Below are 17055 nucleotides of genomic sequence, written 5' to 3'. Positions count from 1 at the left end.
TGATCTAATATTTTCTTCCAAGTTATTATTTCCAACCTTTCAATGATTGATACAGTTATAAGTTGTGACCTGAGATTTATCAAGGAAATGAGCTTTGAGTTTTGTTTCAATGTGACAACCTTCTAAGTCCCCCAACCTCTCTACCTCCAATCTCCCCCTGCCTCCTTTTATTTACTTACCACTCCACTTGCTTTTGTACCTGAACAGCTGATTTTTCCTCCTTTCACTGGGTGATAAATCTGCCCTTGCCTTAAATAAATTTATATTTTTGACCACTTTTCTAATTTATCAAGTTCATTTTAGAGTAAAATCTTTTCAAAGGTATTGACAACTAACCTCTCGTAGCATTTCCTGCAGCTTCCCAATGCCAAGAATCTTACCAGCATCCATTTAGTTTTTATTAGGGTATAGTTTATAGTCACCTAGCCCAAATGTGATATAGAAGAGTTCACAAGGAAAAGTGTATGTAGATGTGGGTTCATGAGCTTGCTGTAAGAAAAATTTATACTTACACATGAAAGATTCATATATAATCCAGTTACACACAACGGAAAGGAAAAATAAGAAGAATATGTAATAGCGATGGTTGCCGAAACCTACGTAAAAAAGAAAAGCAACATATTTAATACTTTCTTGAACAATTACGTTCCAGACCAAGAGCCTATTAACCACTTTCTGTCCAAAGCCTTCACCAAAGTAAAGAAATAAGCTGTTGTTTTGCTTTTAAGTACCATTAAACCAAAACCAAACACTCTAATATGTCATGGTCAATTGTCCATGTTAACTGAACTAATATTCATTCAATACTTAAAAGAGTGGGTTTTTTTTGGCTTTTGTTTTTAATACAACAAAGTTTACTAAACATATACAGCTCTAGGATGGCCTATACTGTGCTGGAGGGAGAAGCAGGCAGGAACTGGGAGAAATCATACTTTGTCACTTCCTTCCTTCCTTCCTTTCTTCCTTCCATGTGATAAGCTTATACAGGTATACCTTCTGGACATCAAGGATTGACTTGATCAGGGAACAGAGAAAATGAATCTGAGGAGCAGCACTAAATAGATATGTTGCAGGAGACTGGACATAGCAAAAGAGGGGCAACCTGCAGCCCAAGAAAGGCTTACTAGTATAGAAGCAAAGAGGGGGTGAGGCTGCCACACAACCAAGCTCCACTCTTCTATGTACTGCCCTCTGATGTTGGAGATGGGAACATTTTTTATGCTAATGCCACAAAAGTTCCTCAGGTACCATCTCATTCCCATCTTCTCCACAGGAAGCAAAGCCCAGAAGGAGCAGCACCCATTGGAATGAGACATAGGTTTATGAATGACTAGTTGCATGACTATAGGTACAACATTCAACCTCCCTAGTCCAGTGTTCTTACTTGTAATATGGGGATAATATCTCTTTTGGGGAAAGGGGGTAGGGATATTCTCTTCTACTTCACAGGCCCAAGGCAATCAAAGAGGATGATGCATGTGAAAACACCATGTTAAATGCCATGTGATAAAAATATATGGACTCATTACTATTGTTTTTCCACTGCACTCAAAGCTGCCTGTTATAATGCCAATCATCTCATCTTTAAGGTGGGATGGAGTCCATGAAGTTTGGGACCCCAGAAATTATCTCTTACCTGTCCTCTAGGAAAAGTAAAGAGCATCAAAATGCACCAAGGAAACCCAAGTGAGCTGAGGCAGCCTTTTGTTTATCAAGATCATGGAAGCATATCTTCTCCTAAAAACCCATGACCACAGTTCCTCATAATAAACCCCTGGCTTTTACTGTGATGGCTTGGAGGAAACCCAGGGCTGCAGATCAGGAAAACAAATGTTCCCTGGGTGGAAGGCAATCCCAGATCTCTACCATCTCTTACCTGAGCCTTTAAGAAGGCAGGTGAAGAAGGTGAACAAGAGAGACAAGACATAAAATATGGAAAAAACATGGTATTTGGAGGAGAAAACTAATACTACTAAAATGACTTCAGGCAAATAATTTTTTACCTTTTATATTTTTCAACTCTAAAATGGAGATAATAATACCAACCTCATAGCAGTGGTGTTTGATGATCAAATAGGATACAATATATGAAAGTGCATTACAAATGCTAAAATTCTATATAATGATACTAGAGGCCCAGTGCACGAAAATTTGTGCATTGGCGGGGGGAGGGTCCTTCAGCCCAGCCTGAGCCCTCTTGCAGTCTGGGAGCCCTTGGGAGATGTGCACCTGCCAGCTTAGGCCCACTCCCTGGGGGATTGGGCCTAAGCTGGCAGTCAGACATCCCTCTGGCAGCCCAGGAGCCCTCGGGGGATGTCCAACTAAAAGCTTTAGCACTGCCGTGAAGGCACCACTGCTGCGCTGGCCAGCCATGAGCCGGCTTCTGGCTGAGTGGCACTCCCCCTGTGGAAGCGCACTGACTACCAGGGGGCAGCTCCTGTGTTAAGCATCTGCCACCTGGTGGTCAGTGCGTATCATAGCGACCAGTTGTTCCGCAGTTAGGGTCAATTTGCATATTATCCTTTTATTATATAGGATTATCATCAACATCAAAAACAGTTTTCCAAAAGTGTTATATACCACAGAGATGATTCTCTGACAAGGAAAAGCTACAAAATGAATTCCCTTCTACTTTTTCTATGAGTCACACACATAACTAAATATAAGCTTAACTTCATGTGGTAATTAAAAAATTCTCACCTATGCACCGTCCAGTCCACAGGCAGTGTTGATCATATCGAGCCACACAGGAGTTGCACACAGGGCAATGGAGTGACCTTAATGGCTTCCTTACCTAAGTGGGCAATTAAGAGAGGCCCAAGCAAAAATCAGTCTCTCAAACTGGTAACAAATTGCAAATAAAATCTTATTCCTAAATTATAAAGATAGTGGCACAAATCATCCTAAATATCAGACCATCAATTCAGAGAGACTCTGGAATGCCTTAGTAATATTTACGACTGCATGACCATTGTGTCGAAGCCATCACTAAAGGAGACCTGAATTCGAGGGCTAGCAGCACTGACTAACGGGATGAGGCAATACCATACAGCACAGTGAGCACGGGACTGAGGAGAAGGAAACCTGAGGTACATTTCTGGCTCTGCCAATAATTTGGGGAAAGTTACTTGCCCCTTTAGGCTATGATTTCTCAACTGCAAAATGAGAAGTTTCACTAAGTGGTTCTTGGGTCACCATGAGCCTCTGGCTCCAAGTTAGTTTTAACATATGCTTCGTGGCAGGAAAAACCAAACAAAACATACAAGTAGATTTTTAATCACAGGCAATGTCAAGAGATCATAAATATCATTCCCCATATGTTCAAGGCAGAAAATTGTCCTGACAGTAATGCAAAATTAGAATCTGGTAGAAACAAAGGTGTATAAATATACTGCAAAGATTTGATAAATGTTTACATGAGAAATGTAACCAAGAATTTGCTTTTACTATGGGAAAAAATTTATAAAGAAAAGGCTCACTCACAAGACACGATGTACAAAATGTTCTGAAGTCCAGACAACCAGTCTCTGCGAGGGTGATGATATTCTGAAAGATATGCAGTTTGACCTTACGTTTGTATTTTACTAGGGAATGTATAATGCATGGTCATATACCATAATCACAGCTCTCTCTCCAAACTGAGGTAGCTAGCAGAGCAATTTGGAAGATTTGCCAACACATCATTCTGTGCCTGAAATAAAGTGATTTTTTTCAAGGCTGCATTTTCAACCACAGCCAACAAATTAGAATGCACAAAAATTATACCCCCTTCTCTCCATCAATGGCAATGACCTCCCAGTTATAATCTGTTGGAGAAAAATAAACAGACACTCCTAAAAAGAAACAAAAACTACCAGCATACAACAGAACTGATGGTTATAAGCACAAAGAGCTCAGTCTTTGAGGAACACGGGCTTTAGGTAACAAAGATGACACTCTCCCCAATTTCTAAACATTCACAGGCAATGGAAGACATGTCATGTCATCTGACAACTTCACATCTTAGTCAATAAGGAGGAAGACCCTCCTGCCCGCTGGCAGCTCTTGCCTACTCCATGTATCAAATGAGGGACTTTAAGTTATATGATCATTTTCTAAGTGTTACTGTAAAAAAGCAGAAGACTATATCCGCTAACAGGAATTACATCTGAAAAAGTCTTGGTGAGGTGTTACTTTAAAGAAATTAAAAATATTTTTTAAAATTTTCATATAAACAAATGAAAAAGTATGACAGTAGAGAGATTCCACATTTAATATTATTAGGTGCCAGGCACTAGAGACACAGTCATGACAGAAACCAACATGGCTACGATCATCTGAAGTTCACCCTCCTATTTTAAAATCAGTAACAGTACAAAGAAAGCTCACCGTTTTCCTTTCTTCTTCAGAAGCCTTAGTGAAGCCTGGATCCGTTGCCCAAGTCTTATAGAAAAAGTAGAGGAAGCCTATTATGCTGAAAATAAAAGCAAAATAGAAAGGAGTGCCTGCTAGATGTTAAAGCCAAGTTAAGGAACATATAGGACCTCCCATAATTACGACACAAGCAAATCTCATCATTGGTGCCTAAGAATCTCTCTGCATTCTATCCTCACCTTCCCTGATGTAACACATCCTGCCCCCATACCTAGCCTATGTTCTAATCCTATGGGAATTTGGTCATGGTTGACAAATTAATCCCTCCTCAATAGTTGAAACCCACATGAAATATTGATTGGAAGAGTTGCAATACATGAAGAGCATCCTGAAGAATGAAAAACATTCAAGACCCAAATGAATTAATCTCCAATGGTATAATGTGGCTCTCCTGAGAGCATCCAGAAAAATATTTTCTGATCATTCTAACCAAATCATTCAAACAAAAAAGCCACTTGGTTCAGAGATTTCAACTAAAACTATTTTTTATATATTAAATGCTTGCAAAAATTTCCTACTACAAAGTTTAGTACCTGGTCATAACTGACTTAGGCTGAGTTAATTTAGAAGTGAAAGAAACTGCTCTCCCTGCAAAGTGATTATAAATCAAATATTATTTGGGAAAGGCACATGATATAAACTGAGATAAAAATTGTTTCAAGGATAAATGAACAGTCCCCACTACAAATTCTTTGTATAAAAAGTAAAATTTTGCTCCAGTAAAATTTTGTGCAGTAATAAACCAATACGCCAGTAATAAACCAATGTCCTTGCCCAATTTAAATCATTATTGACACAGTAACTGTATTTGCCTTCCAGGGTGTTGCCAAGATGTCTGGGTGCCAAACTCCAGAGTAGAAAAGGTGGCCATAAAATAAGACTCTAAACACTTGCTGCTCAAATTGTGACCATGGTCCCACAGCAGTGGCTTTACCTGGGAGCTTGTTAGAGGCAAGAACCACACACCTCACCCCAGACCAGCAGAATCACTCTGCTATAACTCAAAGAAACCAGCACAACCACATCTGGTTCAGGTTTATCTGCAGATGGGCCTGACTTTAAGAAATAAATAGGGTCCAGAAAATTGTGTGAAACTGAATTTTAACAAATATGCTTACTTAGAATTAATTAACACTATTAAAAAGTACAGAGGACAGAGCTTTTGTTACAGAATCACATCCTTTTTCTTCCCCCCGCCCCCATTAAATCGTGATCAACATATATGACACATTCTAAAAAACACACCAATGAATCATATGATGATCTCTCATATTAAGCTGACTCTGCTCTGAATAACTTACAACTCCTCTCCCTCTAAGCAAAGTGAATTGCACTCTATCCCCTCACATAAAAGCCAAACATTCTTTGCTTCCATGCCCTTGCTTTGTGTGGTTCACTGACCTCAAATGCTCCCCATCTCCACCATCGACCCCTTCCCCGTCTAATTATAAAACCACACTTTTAGCATGTTCAGGTTCTAAACACCTTCCAGACCTAACTTATATCTCCTTCCTTTTGTAGGTCATTCCCTATGGAGGATTCTCCCTCTGATCTGAATCGAAGAATGCTTATTCTATGGCATTTATACCTCAAATTATAGTTATTTATAGATATCTCAACCTTTCCAGTTAGCTTGTGACTCCTGCAGTCAAAAAGTTTCTCAACTTGGACTAACTGGACTTTATTTCCTTAAGTATTCTTTAGATACTTCAGCTCTACACTATAGATCTACACGATAGCTGTCCTTTAGATCTACCCTACAGAAGCCTATTCCTCATTTGTTCAGTAAGTCTTTACTGAGTGCCCATTCTACACAATGCACTGGCTTCCAAATGACAGACTTCCAAACACTTGAAATGGGAAGGCAGTGCTCAGGCTAAGCAGCAACATTATTCTTCATACAACACTGTTCCTTAAACAACATTGTTCCTGGTCAAGTTCCTCTGTTTATGCTCCTGCCTGCCCTTGTCTCTTTTAAAAGAACAGAATTCAAAACAGAACAAACACACTTCAGGTGTGTACTGAACAGTGCAGAGGACAGTAGATTGCTGCTGTCCTTTGCTTGGACACTCAAAGCCTTGTAACCCTACTGGAGAATACACTGGCTTCGGCGATAGCCGCATCACTACCCACACCAGGCTTTTAGTCAAAGCTCCTGGGTTGTTTTTTTTCACTTGACCTGAAACTATGTCATTTTCACATGTGCTTGTACATATTCTCTGAAACTCAGTACAGGACTTCACATGAGTTTATACCTCTTAAACTTAACTCAGTTATAGCCAGAATCTTTAATCTTTAGTCTTTAATCCTACTTCCCAACTCATCAGTATGATCTTACCTCCTTTACTTGATACTGTCTCATAAAAACCATTATTTGCTGAACCAAAATAAACTGATCATCTGAGGAGCTAACCTAGAGGTGCCCTTAAAATTAATTTCAACATGCAGCCTTCTACACAGATTTTATTTATAAGACTAATTAATAATAATAATAATAGGTATTACTTACAGAATTCCAATTATGTAATGGGGACCATGGTCAGCAATTTACGAACATCATAGCACAGTAATCCTTGTAGCCACCCCACTATTATCCCCAATTTATAGAAAAACTGAGACTCAGTGAAATTAAATAACTTGTCCAATGGTATTTAATAAGGAAAAGGGCCAAAACTTAAATTCATGCTGATTCCAAAGATGGTCCTCTTTCCACAGTGCCCCAGACCCTCTTCCCATATGGCAGCTGTAGAAGCAGAAACCCCCATACAATCCAGACTTGGCAACCTGAGACGAAACTAGTATAAACACTCAGGATAGGCCTTTACAGGGTAGCGCTTTAGTTCATACCCAAGGCCGTTCAAACAGCATTTACCATTCAGCTTGAAAAACACCAATCTGACGGCGAAGTGTGCCACCTACTGACTGACATTCCCTCGCCAGTAACAGGCTCATATGGATGCCTAGATCAAATGGCTTTATGCTGTACATGTGAGTAAAGTATCCCATCTCGTCAGCTCCAACATCTTAAGATTCTGTCTGGCTATGGAAATCAGTTCTGATATAATGGCATCTTCACAAACAAGTGAACAGTTTGTAATTAAACTCAGCTGCATACTAAATTCAGCAATTCAGGTTTTCAAATTATAGTGGAATTATAGTGTTGTTAATATTGATTCTATAAACCTGAAATAACTGTATATAATAACTACAGTACTTTTTGCGCAAAATTTGAAATAATGTTAGTTGCTCACATATTAAAAATTCATCAGGAAACACAATCTTAAAACTGTTTACTCCAATGCCACATGGGTTGGTAAACAAACAAACAAAATCAGCCATCCCTTTTCAATATCATGTCAATTACCCTAGAACCGTGGTCGGCAAACTGTGGCTCGCGAGCCACATGCGGCTCTTTGGCCCCTTGAGTGTGGCTCTTCCACAAAACACCACGGCCTGGGTGAGTCTATTTTGAAGAAGTGGCGTTAGAAGAAGTTTAAGTTTAAAAAATTTGGCTCTCAAAAGAAATTTCAATCGTTGTACTGTTGATATTTGGCTGTTGACTAATGAGTTTGCCGACCACTGCCCTAGAATTTACCAGCCTTGGGATCTCCACAAAAGATTTTTATGTATCTTGTGCTGTTACTTGATGGTTATGTGTAAATTTAATTATTTTTATATCACATAATGGTATCATCCAAGTTTTCATTAAATGGTGGTAATAAGGTTAGTGCTTAAAAAGCTGCCCCCAAATCAGTAATTATGAGACAAAGGTTAAATGTAATAAAGTCAAATGAACTCCACGGTATGCTGTACCATTCATCTAGATTAAAGGAATCTAAAAAATATTAGCAATAATGCTCAGAAATAAGAAGCACCATTAAAGTAGAAACATGCTATAATGAAAGTAGATGTATACACTTTAAGAGCTCATATGCCTCTCACTTTACATTTACTCCTATGAAAAAATGTTCTTATATTTGAGTGCATGAATCTCTCCCATAAACACTACTCTTTCTTTTTAAAATGCCATTACCAGAAATAGAAATAATATACAAGTTAAAGGAATATGCTTAAAGGTACATTTCAATCCACCACATTCCTTCTTCTCCTACCTGTAAGGAAAACAAGTTTATAATGGCTTTCTAGAATCCTTGGAAGGGAAAAAGGGATCCTGGAAAGAGGTAGGAAGATGGAAAATTGGAGGAAATGCCTCTCTCCTACTGATAGCTAAAAATAGCTATAAACTAAGAAGTAACCCCTGTTCCCACTTCTAGGTGACTAGATTTGGTCAACCCTAAAAGCACAGCACACCCCTATGCTGGACTTGGTCTGAGCCCTGCTCCTCAAGTGATAAACCTACTAATTAGGTGAGTGTTGTTGTTGCTGTTGTTTTTAAACCATGGGCTGCCATCCATTAGTAAGCCATGAAAGAATTAAGTGGGCAGTGACCAGCATGTTTTTAAAAAAGAAATACAATAGGAGAAAATAAAATTTCAGAGTACTAAAGCACATATTAGGAATATCATTTTCTGAAATGTTTGCTTCACATGTTTTGGGTAGCAATGTATACTTATTTTTATTGTGGACTGATAATCACCACCTAGGATAATAACACTGTATTGACCACTGCTAAGGAGGCCACATTTCCCCAAAATCCCTCCATGTAGGCCACCTTGGTACTCAGATATATTAATCAACTATAACTGCTGACCAAATTAAAAGATCCATCTGACCTTGAAAAGAAACTCAAGGCAATACAAGAAATTTTTATGGATCCAAATAAAATAATATTTCATTCTACTGTTTCCTTCCAATGAGTAATAAATACTAGACACCTACTATTTCCATTGTGTGCTCTGAGATTATTTTCAAAGTTGAATAGATTTTCAACACTAAACATCTTTAACCAAAATCACTAACTGAATACAAATGTGAGTTGCATTCCCTGGATCTCTTCTAATATCTGAATTTCTAACAATGGCATTACTATTTTTTAAAGGCAAAAAGAGATAGACATTTAAATTTCAGCTTGAAGGATATGAGGGAAGAATAAGATGAACCAAGTCACAAATATCCAAAAAATGGAACTTAGCAGAAAGACGGTTGGTAAGTACACAAGGCTCTTATACCCAAACAAGAACCTAAAAGAGAAAAAGATAAACACGAGGTATTAGTGAAAACAAGTATGACTCACATTAATTTTAGTTCTAAATTCCATTAAATAGTAATAGTGATAATGATTCCTTCAAATACCAACAACAGCTTTCACTGCTTACCGTGTGCCACTTTTCACATGGTAATGAGCTACGCATCAGCATCACTCCGTTTTACTCATGAGAAAACTGAAGCACAAGGGCTCTCAAGAAGTAAATGTTCTCCTTCTTACAGCTAACTTATACATTACTTCATTCCCAATCACTTTATATTTTCAATGACTCTTTTATTTCTATTGAGACATATCATATTTGTATTTCTTTTGGGGGGGTCACATCATATGTTCAAATACTCCAAAATGCAAAATTTTAAATACTTGGAAATTCACCTTCCCATCTAACAAGCTTTCTTCTAGAGGCTTGCAGGCTATTTCTGAAACATACAGATGCACATAACCTGAAGCCCTTTCATCCCACAACAGCTTGAGAAGCAGCCACTGGACATAAAAAGATACATAAAGGTTAAAAGTGGCACTTGTCATCAGAACACCAACCATCTCACTTGGATATAACAAGATTGTCTGCTTGGAAGTCCACACAAAACGTACTCAAATGTTAATATTGTAGTTTCAAAATAAAAAAATTAATAAATCTGTCTTTCACATTAAATACTCAATATTGTAAATCTATGCATGAATATAGTTTACCTGGATATGTTTTTAAATTTATATCAGGAAAAGACAACAGTTGATGATAGGCATGAAAAGGGTTTTAAAAAGCTATCAAGATCATTAGGATATTATGATAAAATATTTGAGAACTAAAATCCCAAACCTAATATGCTGCCAGAATAGGCCATATGGAGCCCATGTAACCTCCAGGACATGACCTGACTGAGATTTTGCAGCAAAAATGTATCTGAACTAATTAAGTAGTACAGTGAACTACCTCATTTGTAAGAGACTGTTTACTTCTGACAGGCATCACATAGCAGCCTGGATCAATAAGCAACTGCCCCTGGAGCCTAATAATAGAAGTTTGCAGCTGCTTACCTCCACGAAATTGGGCTCTACAGAGGAGTGTGAGAGAAATAAAAGCAGTATGGATAAAGTGGCCATATGCATTTGTCTCCCATTTGAATTGTGTTAATATGTCAAGCCTGACATATGAAGCCCTCAACCCACTGTTATCAAAAACAAAAGCTTTCATATACATTTTTTATAATGTAGGCTTTTATTAAAATAAAATCTCAAATACTCCTATCCAAGATCAGTAAATACTGCCCTTGCTTTCTCTCTGGAAAAACAAGAAAAGTGATGATTATGATACCTGGTGATTTGGCTTAAATTTTGTTTGGAGACTGAGTCAATCCACTTAGTGAAAAATGAATGACTATCTCTAAGTTATAAGTTTTCTGAATAGCAGACAATTTAGACAGTTTGCTATTTTCCAGAAATTTGAGCTTTTACTTTATTAAATTCTGATTCATTTCCAGCCAACTGTCCTGCTCTTGAGTGACTAATTGGTAAGATTCCTCTAATACTTTGGTTTTTCTTATGACAAAAGTAGCATATGCTTATTCTAGAAAATGCTGGCAGGCATAAGAAGGGCACAGGGATCTCATAATCACACCCTGAAGAGAGCAACACTATTTCCTTTTAGGTCTTTTCCTATGGATCATCATTACAGTTTTCTTTCACTCAGGAGAGGTTTCCTACTTGTATGGGCCTTACATTCCAGGAAACAGTGATTAAGTGCTATGAAGAGAATGAAGAAAACAAAATGGGGTATGAGGGAAGGCCTCACTAAGGAGGTGGTATTGGAACTTGAGTCTGAATGAGACATCTCCAGCTATGCAACCATCAGAACATGTCAGACAGAGACACAAGTGAAAGCCAAGGCCCAGGGTGGGAGGAGTTTGATGCGTTCTAAAACCAGAAAGAAGGTTAGAGAACAATGAAGGAAGGAGATGAAGTCAGAGGGGAGGAAGTGAATCACATATTACCTCCTAGGCAAGGAGTTTTTATTTTATTCTGAGTCCAAGGAAAGTCCAAGGGCTTTAAGCAGGGAAAAGAGACAGAACCTGATTTGCCTTTTTAAAAGACTATGCTGATTGCTAAGTGGGGATGAGCTGGGTGGGGGTAAGAGTTGGAGTCAGGATGTAGGGTGCCAGTTGTGGAGATGCAGAGAGCAGACCCGATGTAGGCTGAGCAAGAAGGACTTGGTAATGAGCTGGATGTGGGAAGTGAAGAGAAGAATCAAGAATGGCATTACTCCAAGGATGATACCCATTCTTCAACGTGAGAAACTGGAAAGGGAAGAAGAGATGAGGGTGTGACAAAATTATTGAGCATTGTGTGTCAGCCATGGTTCTAACCATTGAATGCGTGTTGACCAGGAGACAGGCATTGTCACAATTATTATCATTTTATACACGGAAAAATTAAGGCACAGAAAGGTAAAGCAACTTGTTCAAGGTTGGCCTGCTATATGAATCTAGGCAATCTGACTCTTAACCAATGACTATATGGAATCATGTATAAATATTTTCCTAAAAATAGATCCACACCATAGTTGCTATTTTATAACCTCCTGTGATTTAACTAGGTTGTTGCTACTAAATAACATTAAGAATAAAAATAATTAGTTCAAAATGAATTTAGATTTAGAAAAGGAAAAAGCAAAATTTCTGAAAAATAGGCAAAAATGCTTAAAGATGCAAATTAGTTACAAAAATCTCCCCATTATTCACCAAAATTATCATTTCAAAAAGTGAGCTAGGATATTTATTTTCAACCAGTTGTCAATTCAATTAAATTATTGTGTTGACCAATTAGCTTTCAGTCTAATCATATGCTACCAAAGCCCTTCCTTCCCAGCAACCCTGAGGATGTTTCTATGTGGTAACAAAGCTCAATAAATTTCTGTAATTTCAGCTAATCAATAATAGAAACAAGCAATCAAATTGGAATGCAATAATCAGCCTTGCAAAGACTAATATACACACCTTGGAAACAAAGATGTCAGAAAAAGCAATGTTATTAGAAGACATCCTTTTAAAAGCCAAGAATCTGAATTGAAGTCCAGTATGTATCCAACAGCCCACATGGTAATCACAGAAAGCATCAGCAGCAGGAAGAGCTATTAAGAGATTCAGAGTTTTAGAACTTTATGGATTTTACCTCCTAAGTATCTAATAATAATCAGTGCATTAGAAGAACTACTTCCTAAACATATAATAACAAGTAATACAATAGCAGAACACAGAGTTTTCCTTCAAAATTGCTGATTGATAAATCTGATGTTTGAGAAATTACATATCTTGGAAACAATCTTTTAAAAGCCTTACATTTTACAAAATGTTACTTACACATATTTTGTTTTGCTTTCCTCCCTGTCAAGAAATATTGGTCGTTTAGAAAAGTGTTAATGATAACTGACATTTAGAAAAACAATAATTTCTTTCAAACAATATATGCCAGAAAGCATAAACCAAGACAAAAAGGCCACACAAAAATCAATCCACCCAAGATTTAATGAGGAGAGTATAAGAGTTCCAATCTGGGCACCAGATGGTGCCATTCCCTAATAAAGAGGGTGAGAAGGAACAAGAAAAGATGAGGTTAGCTTAGCACATGTGGGATTTTAGATGAATGTGGACATCTAGTGGATATCCAGGAGGCCATCAGAAAAGCAGGTTTACCAGTCAGGAGGAAACCTGGATTCATCAGCATATAGGTGGCAAAGCCATGAATGAACAACATCCCAAGGACTGTGTGCGATCAGAAATGCAGGATGAGAACCAGGAGAAAGAAAGGTTCCCCAGAAGCTAGGGAGGGGTTTCAAGACTGGAGTCATTCTTGGTGTCAATGTCACACAGAGGCCAGAGACTGAAACATGTCCTCGCAAAGTTAAAAGAATGAAAGCCTATGAACCAACAGTGTGACTACCTGCACTAAAGCTGGCACCACATTTTTACAATGCAGCATACATCAACATACATGACCTTGGAAGCAAACGGAGAAAATATATTCTGCCCTATTGTCTTCAATTTTTACTTCTCTGAGCCATATTCTAAGGATGGATAATTTCAAACGGTATCAAATCTTTAAAATTTTTCCAAATTAGATTGCATAACACAAAATGAGCAAGTTTAATTTTTAAACAAAAAAGGTAAACTTAGAATCTATAAGCAATTTAACTTCAGAACAGAAATAAGAATTAAATATGGAGCTCAACATTTTAACTACAGGTGTAGCACTCATACATGAGCCACACTATTCACTTATTCAACAATTATTCCAGCGCATATACAGGGTGGAGCAAAAGTAGGTTTACAGTTGTTCGTATGGAAAATACAATAATTAATAAATAACAATACAAAAGTAAACTGTGTTTTGTGTATTCACGACTGTAAACCTACTTTTGCCCCACCCTGTGTATGTAGGCACTATCCTAAGCACCTTGGATTAATTAATGAATTTAAGATCTTTCTCTCATGAAGTTTAAATTCTAGCAGAGGAAGACAGACAATGTACTAAGAGAATTTTATAAAACATAAAAACCCCCAGCCCTTGTAAGGACTTTGGGGCCTTGTAAGGACTTTGGCTTTTATTCTGGGAGAAAGAAAGAAACCTAGGATTCTGAGCAGATGAATGATAGGATCTGATATACATTTTAAACGATTCATCTGGCTGCTCTGTTGAGAATAGACTAGAGGTGAGTCAGACAACTGCAATAATTTATATGAAAGATAATGGTGGCTGGGCCAAAATGCCATTGGTGGAATGGTGAGTTGGCATTAATGGATGTAAACTGAGGGGAGACTCGCCTATACCTTTTTCTAATGGCCTAGATACATGGTGTGACTGAGAAAAGACACAGGTGACTGGAAAGCTGGAGTTACCACGTATAGATTTGTGGAAGGCTATGAATGGAATAGTTGGGGAGGGGTGGGGAGAAGAGGAGTTCAGTTTTGGATGTTGTATTGGAGATGCCTATCAGACACTGAACTGGGTAAGTTATACAGGTACCTGGGAGATACGAGTCTGGAAAGGTCTGAACTAGTGAAAACTTGGGGAGTTACCAATATATAGATGGCATTTAAAGCCATGTAAGTGCATGATCTCACTAAGGGAATGAATGGATACAAATAAAAGAAGTCCAAGGACAAAATCCTGGGGCACGCTACTATATGAGGTGGGGGAGAAGCAAAGGAGTTGGCAAAGGAGACTGAGGAGTAACCATTATTTATCTCTCTACCTCTAAATACCTAAATGCAAAATAGGTGTAGTATTCATGATGACTCGCTCCACGAAAATCTGGTGTTAGTTAATTTAGAATCATTCTGAAAGTATGGTTACCTCGAATTTCTGCAGCCACCTCCAAAGTCTGAATTTTTTGTTAGCTCTCATTTTGGCTTCTGTTTTTAGCATGTGAATAATGAGCCGATTTTTATTTTGTAGAGCCATCTCAAGAGGTGTTTCTCCCTAAAAAAAAGTTCAATCACATTTTTTATATAGTATGGGTACTAGACTTTTTTTTTTTTTTTACTGTATAATTCCATTTTTTTAAAATTGAATTTATTGGGGTGACAATAGTTCACAAAACCATATAGGTTTCAAATGTACAACTCAATAAAACATCATCAGCACACTGCATCATGTGCCCCAAGCAAAGTCTCTTTCCATCCCCATTCCCCACTCCTTACCCATCTCCACCTGGCCTCCACCCCACTGGCTATCACCACCCTGTGGCCTGTGTCTCTGTGTTATATATATGTTTTTTGGCTAATCCCTTCACCTTCTTTCATCCAGTTCCCCCACCCCACTTCCCCCTAACAGCTGTCAGTCTGTTCCATGTATACCCATGCCTCTGTTTTTATATATATATATGTGTGTGTGTATGTGTGTGTGTGTGTATATATATATATATATATACACACACACACACACACACACACACACACACACACACATTTTTTATTGATTTCAGAAAAGGAGGGAGAGAGAGAAACATCAACAATGAGAGAGAATCATTCGTTGGCTGCCTCCTGCATGCTCCCCACTGGGGATCGAGCCCGCAATCCGGACCGGAACTGAACCTGGGACCCTTCAGTCTGCAGGCCGATACTCTATCCACTGAGCAAACTGGCTAGGGCCATGCCTCTGTTTCTATTTTGTTCATCAGTTTATTTTGTTCATTAGATTCCACATATACGTGAGATCATATGCTATTTGTCTTTCTCTGACTGGCTCATTTCACTTAGCCTAATAATCTCCAGATCCATCCATGCTGTCACGAAAGGTAACATGGCTGCATAGTACTCCATTGTATAAATGTACCATAGCTTTTTTATCCATTCATCTACTGATGGGCACTTGGGCTGTTTCCAGATCTTGGCTATTGTAAATAACACTGCAATGAACATAGGGGTACATTTATTCTTTGAATTCATTTTTCAGATTCTTAGGTTATATTCCCAGAAGTGGGATCTTAAAATATATTCCCAGAAGTGAGATCACTGGGTCAAAAAACAGTTCCATTTTTCATTATTTGAGGAAACTCCCTACTGTTTTCCACAGTGGCTGTACCAGTCTGCATTCCCACCAACAATGCAAGAGGCTTCCCTTTTCTCCACATCCTTGCCAACACTTGTTTGTTGATTTATTGATGATAGCCATTCTGGCAGGTGTGAAGTGATATTCACTGTGGTTTTAATTTGCATGTCTCTGATGATTAGTGACATAGAGCATTTTTTTAAAACCTCATCAGAATCATAGACTTAACATATGTGTTCTGAGAGTAGCCAGCTATTATTATTTACATCTAGCCTGTAATAACTGAAGTCATACGTACAGCTTACCTTTATGTTAATTTATTAATCTTCTAACTGAAGATATAATAAACTAAGGAAGATAAATACCTGGTCATACCTTAACATTTCGGATATCCAGGCTAGAACCAGCTTCCAAAAGTTTAGCAACTGCAGTAACATTTCCTGCTGCCACTGCCCAGTGAAGTGGGGTGTTTTGGTGTATTTTATCAACCACATTGAGAGAAGGATTAAACTTTAAAAGAAATCCAGTTGGTTCTGGCCTGTTTCAAAACAATAAAATACCAAAGGGTATTAGAGAGATGAATGATTTGAGGGGAAAATGTAAATAACCAATCTCTTAAACTAATATATCAATTAACAAACAGAATTCTGAAAACTAAGGAACTTCTTTGTGCAGAGTTCTATTGTAGTTGCTAATAGGAGAGATGCACACTCCCCCAAAAAAGATATCTATTATGTGACTATATAAAAAAACAATTTTCACATCAATACAGTGAAATAACTACTTTTGTTTCAAACTTTTACTTTCATGTTGTTATTTTATTGATTAACATTTTCTTTTAAATTATACATTTAACTTTGGCCAATACTGAATTCTATCTTATTCATCTAATTAAAAATTAAATGTACAATACTATATTTGAGGAGATA

The 17055-nt window shown here is 37.8% G+C and overlaps 1 protein-coding gene across 1 annotated transcript in view; it reads right to left on the bottom strand.

The window, feature by feature from the left end:
• ZDHHC13 (zDHHC palmitoyltransferase 13) overlaps positions 1-17055 on the bottom strand; it is a 46404-nt gene that overhangs the window by 10545 nt on the left and 18804 nt on the right. The window contains exons 7-14 of the mRNA XM_080640792.1: positions 16502-16664; positions 14930-15055; positions 12574-12707; positions 9454-9554; positions 4369-4493; positions 3484-3546; positions 2701-2794; positions 513-596 (exon numbers count right to left, since the gene is read on the bottom strand). Coding sequence (XP_080496918.1) covers positions 513-596; positions 2701-2794; positions 3484-3546; positions 4369-4493; positions 9454-9554; positions 12574-12707; positions 14930-15055; positions 16502-16664 — 890 coding nt within the window. The remainder of the gene's footprint in view (positions 1-512; positions 597-2700; positions 2795-3483; positions 3547-4368; positions 4494-9453; positions 9555-12573; positions 12708-14929; positions 15056-16501; positions 16665-17055) is intronic.

This window comes from Plecotus auritus, assembly GCF_963455305.1.
Source record: "Plecotus auritus genome assembly, chromosome: 9".
In the NCBI taxonomy this organism is placed as follows: Eukaryota; Metazoa; Chordata; class Mammalia; order Chiroptera; family Vespertilionidae; genus Plecotus; species Plecotus auritus.
The sequence above is the reverse complement of the archived record's forward strand: the minus strand, read 5'-3'. Positions and strand labels throughout refer to the sequence as shown.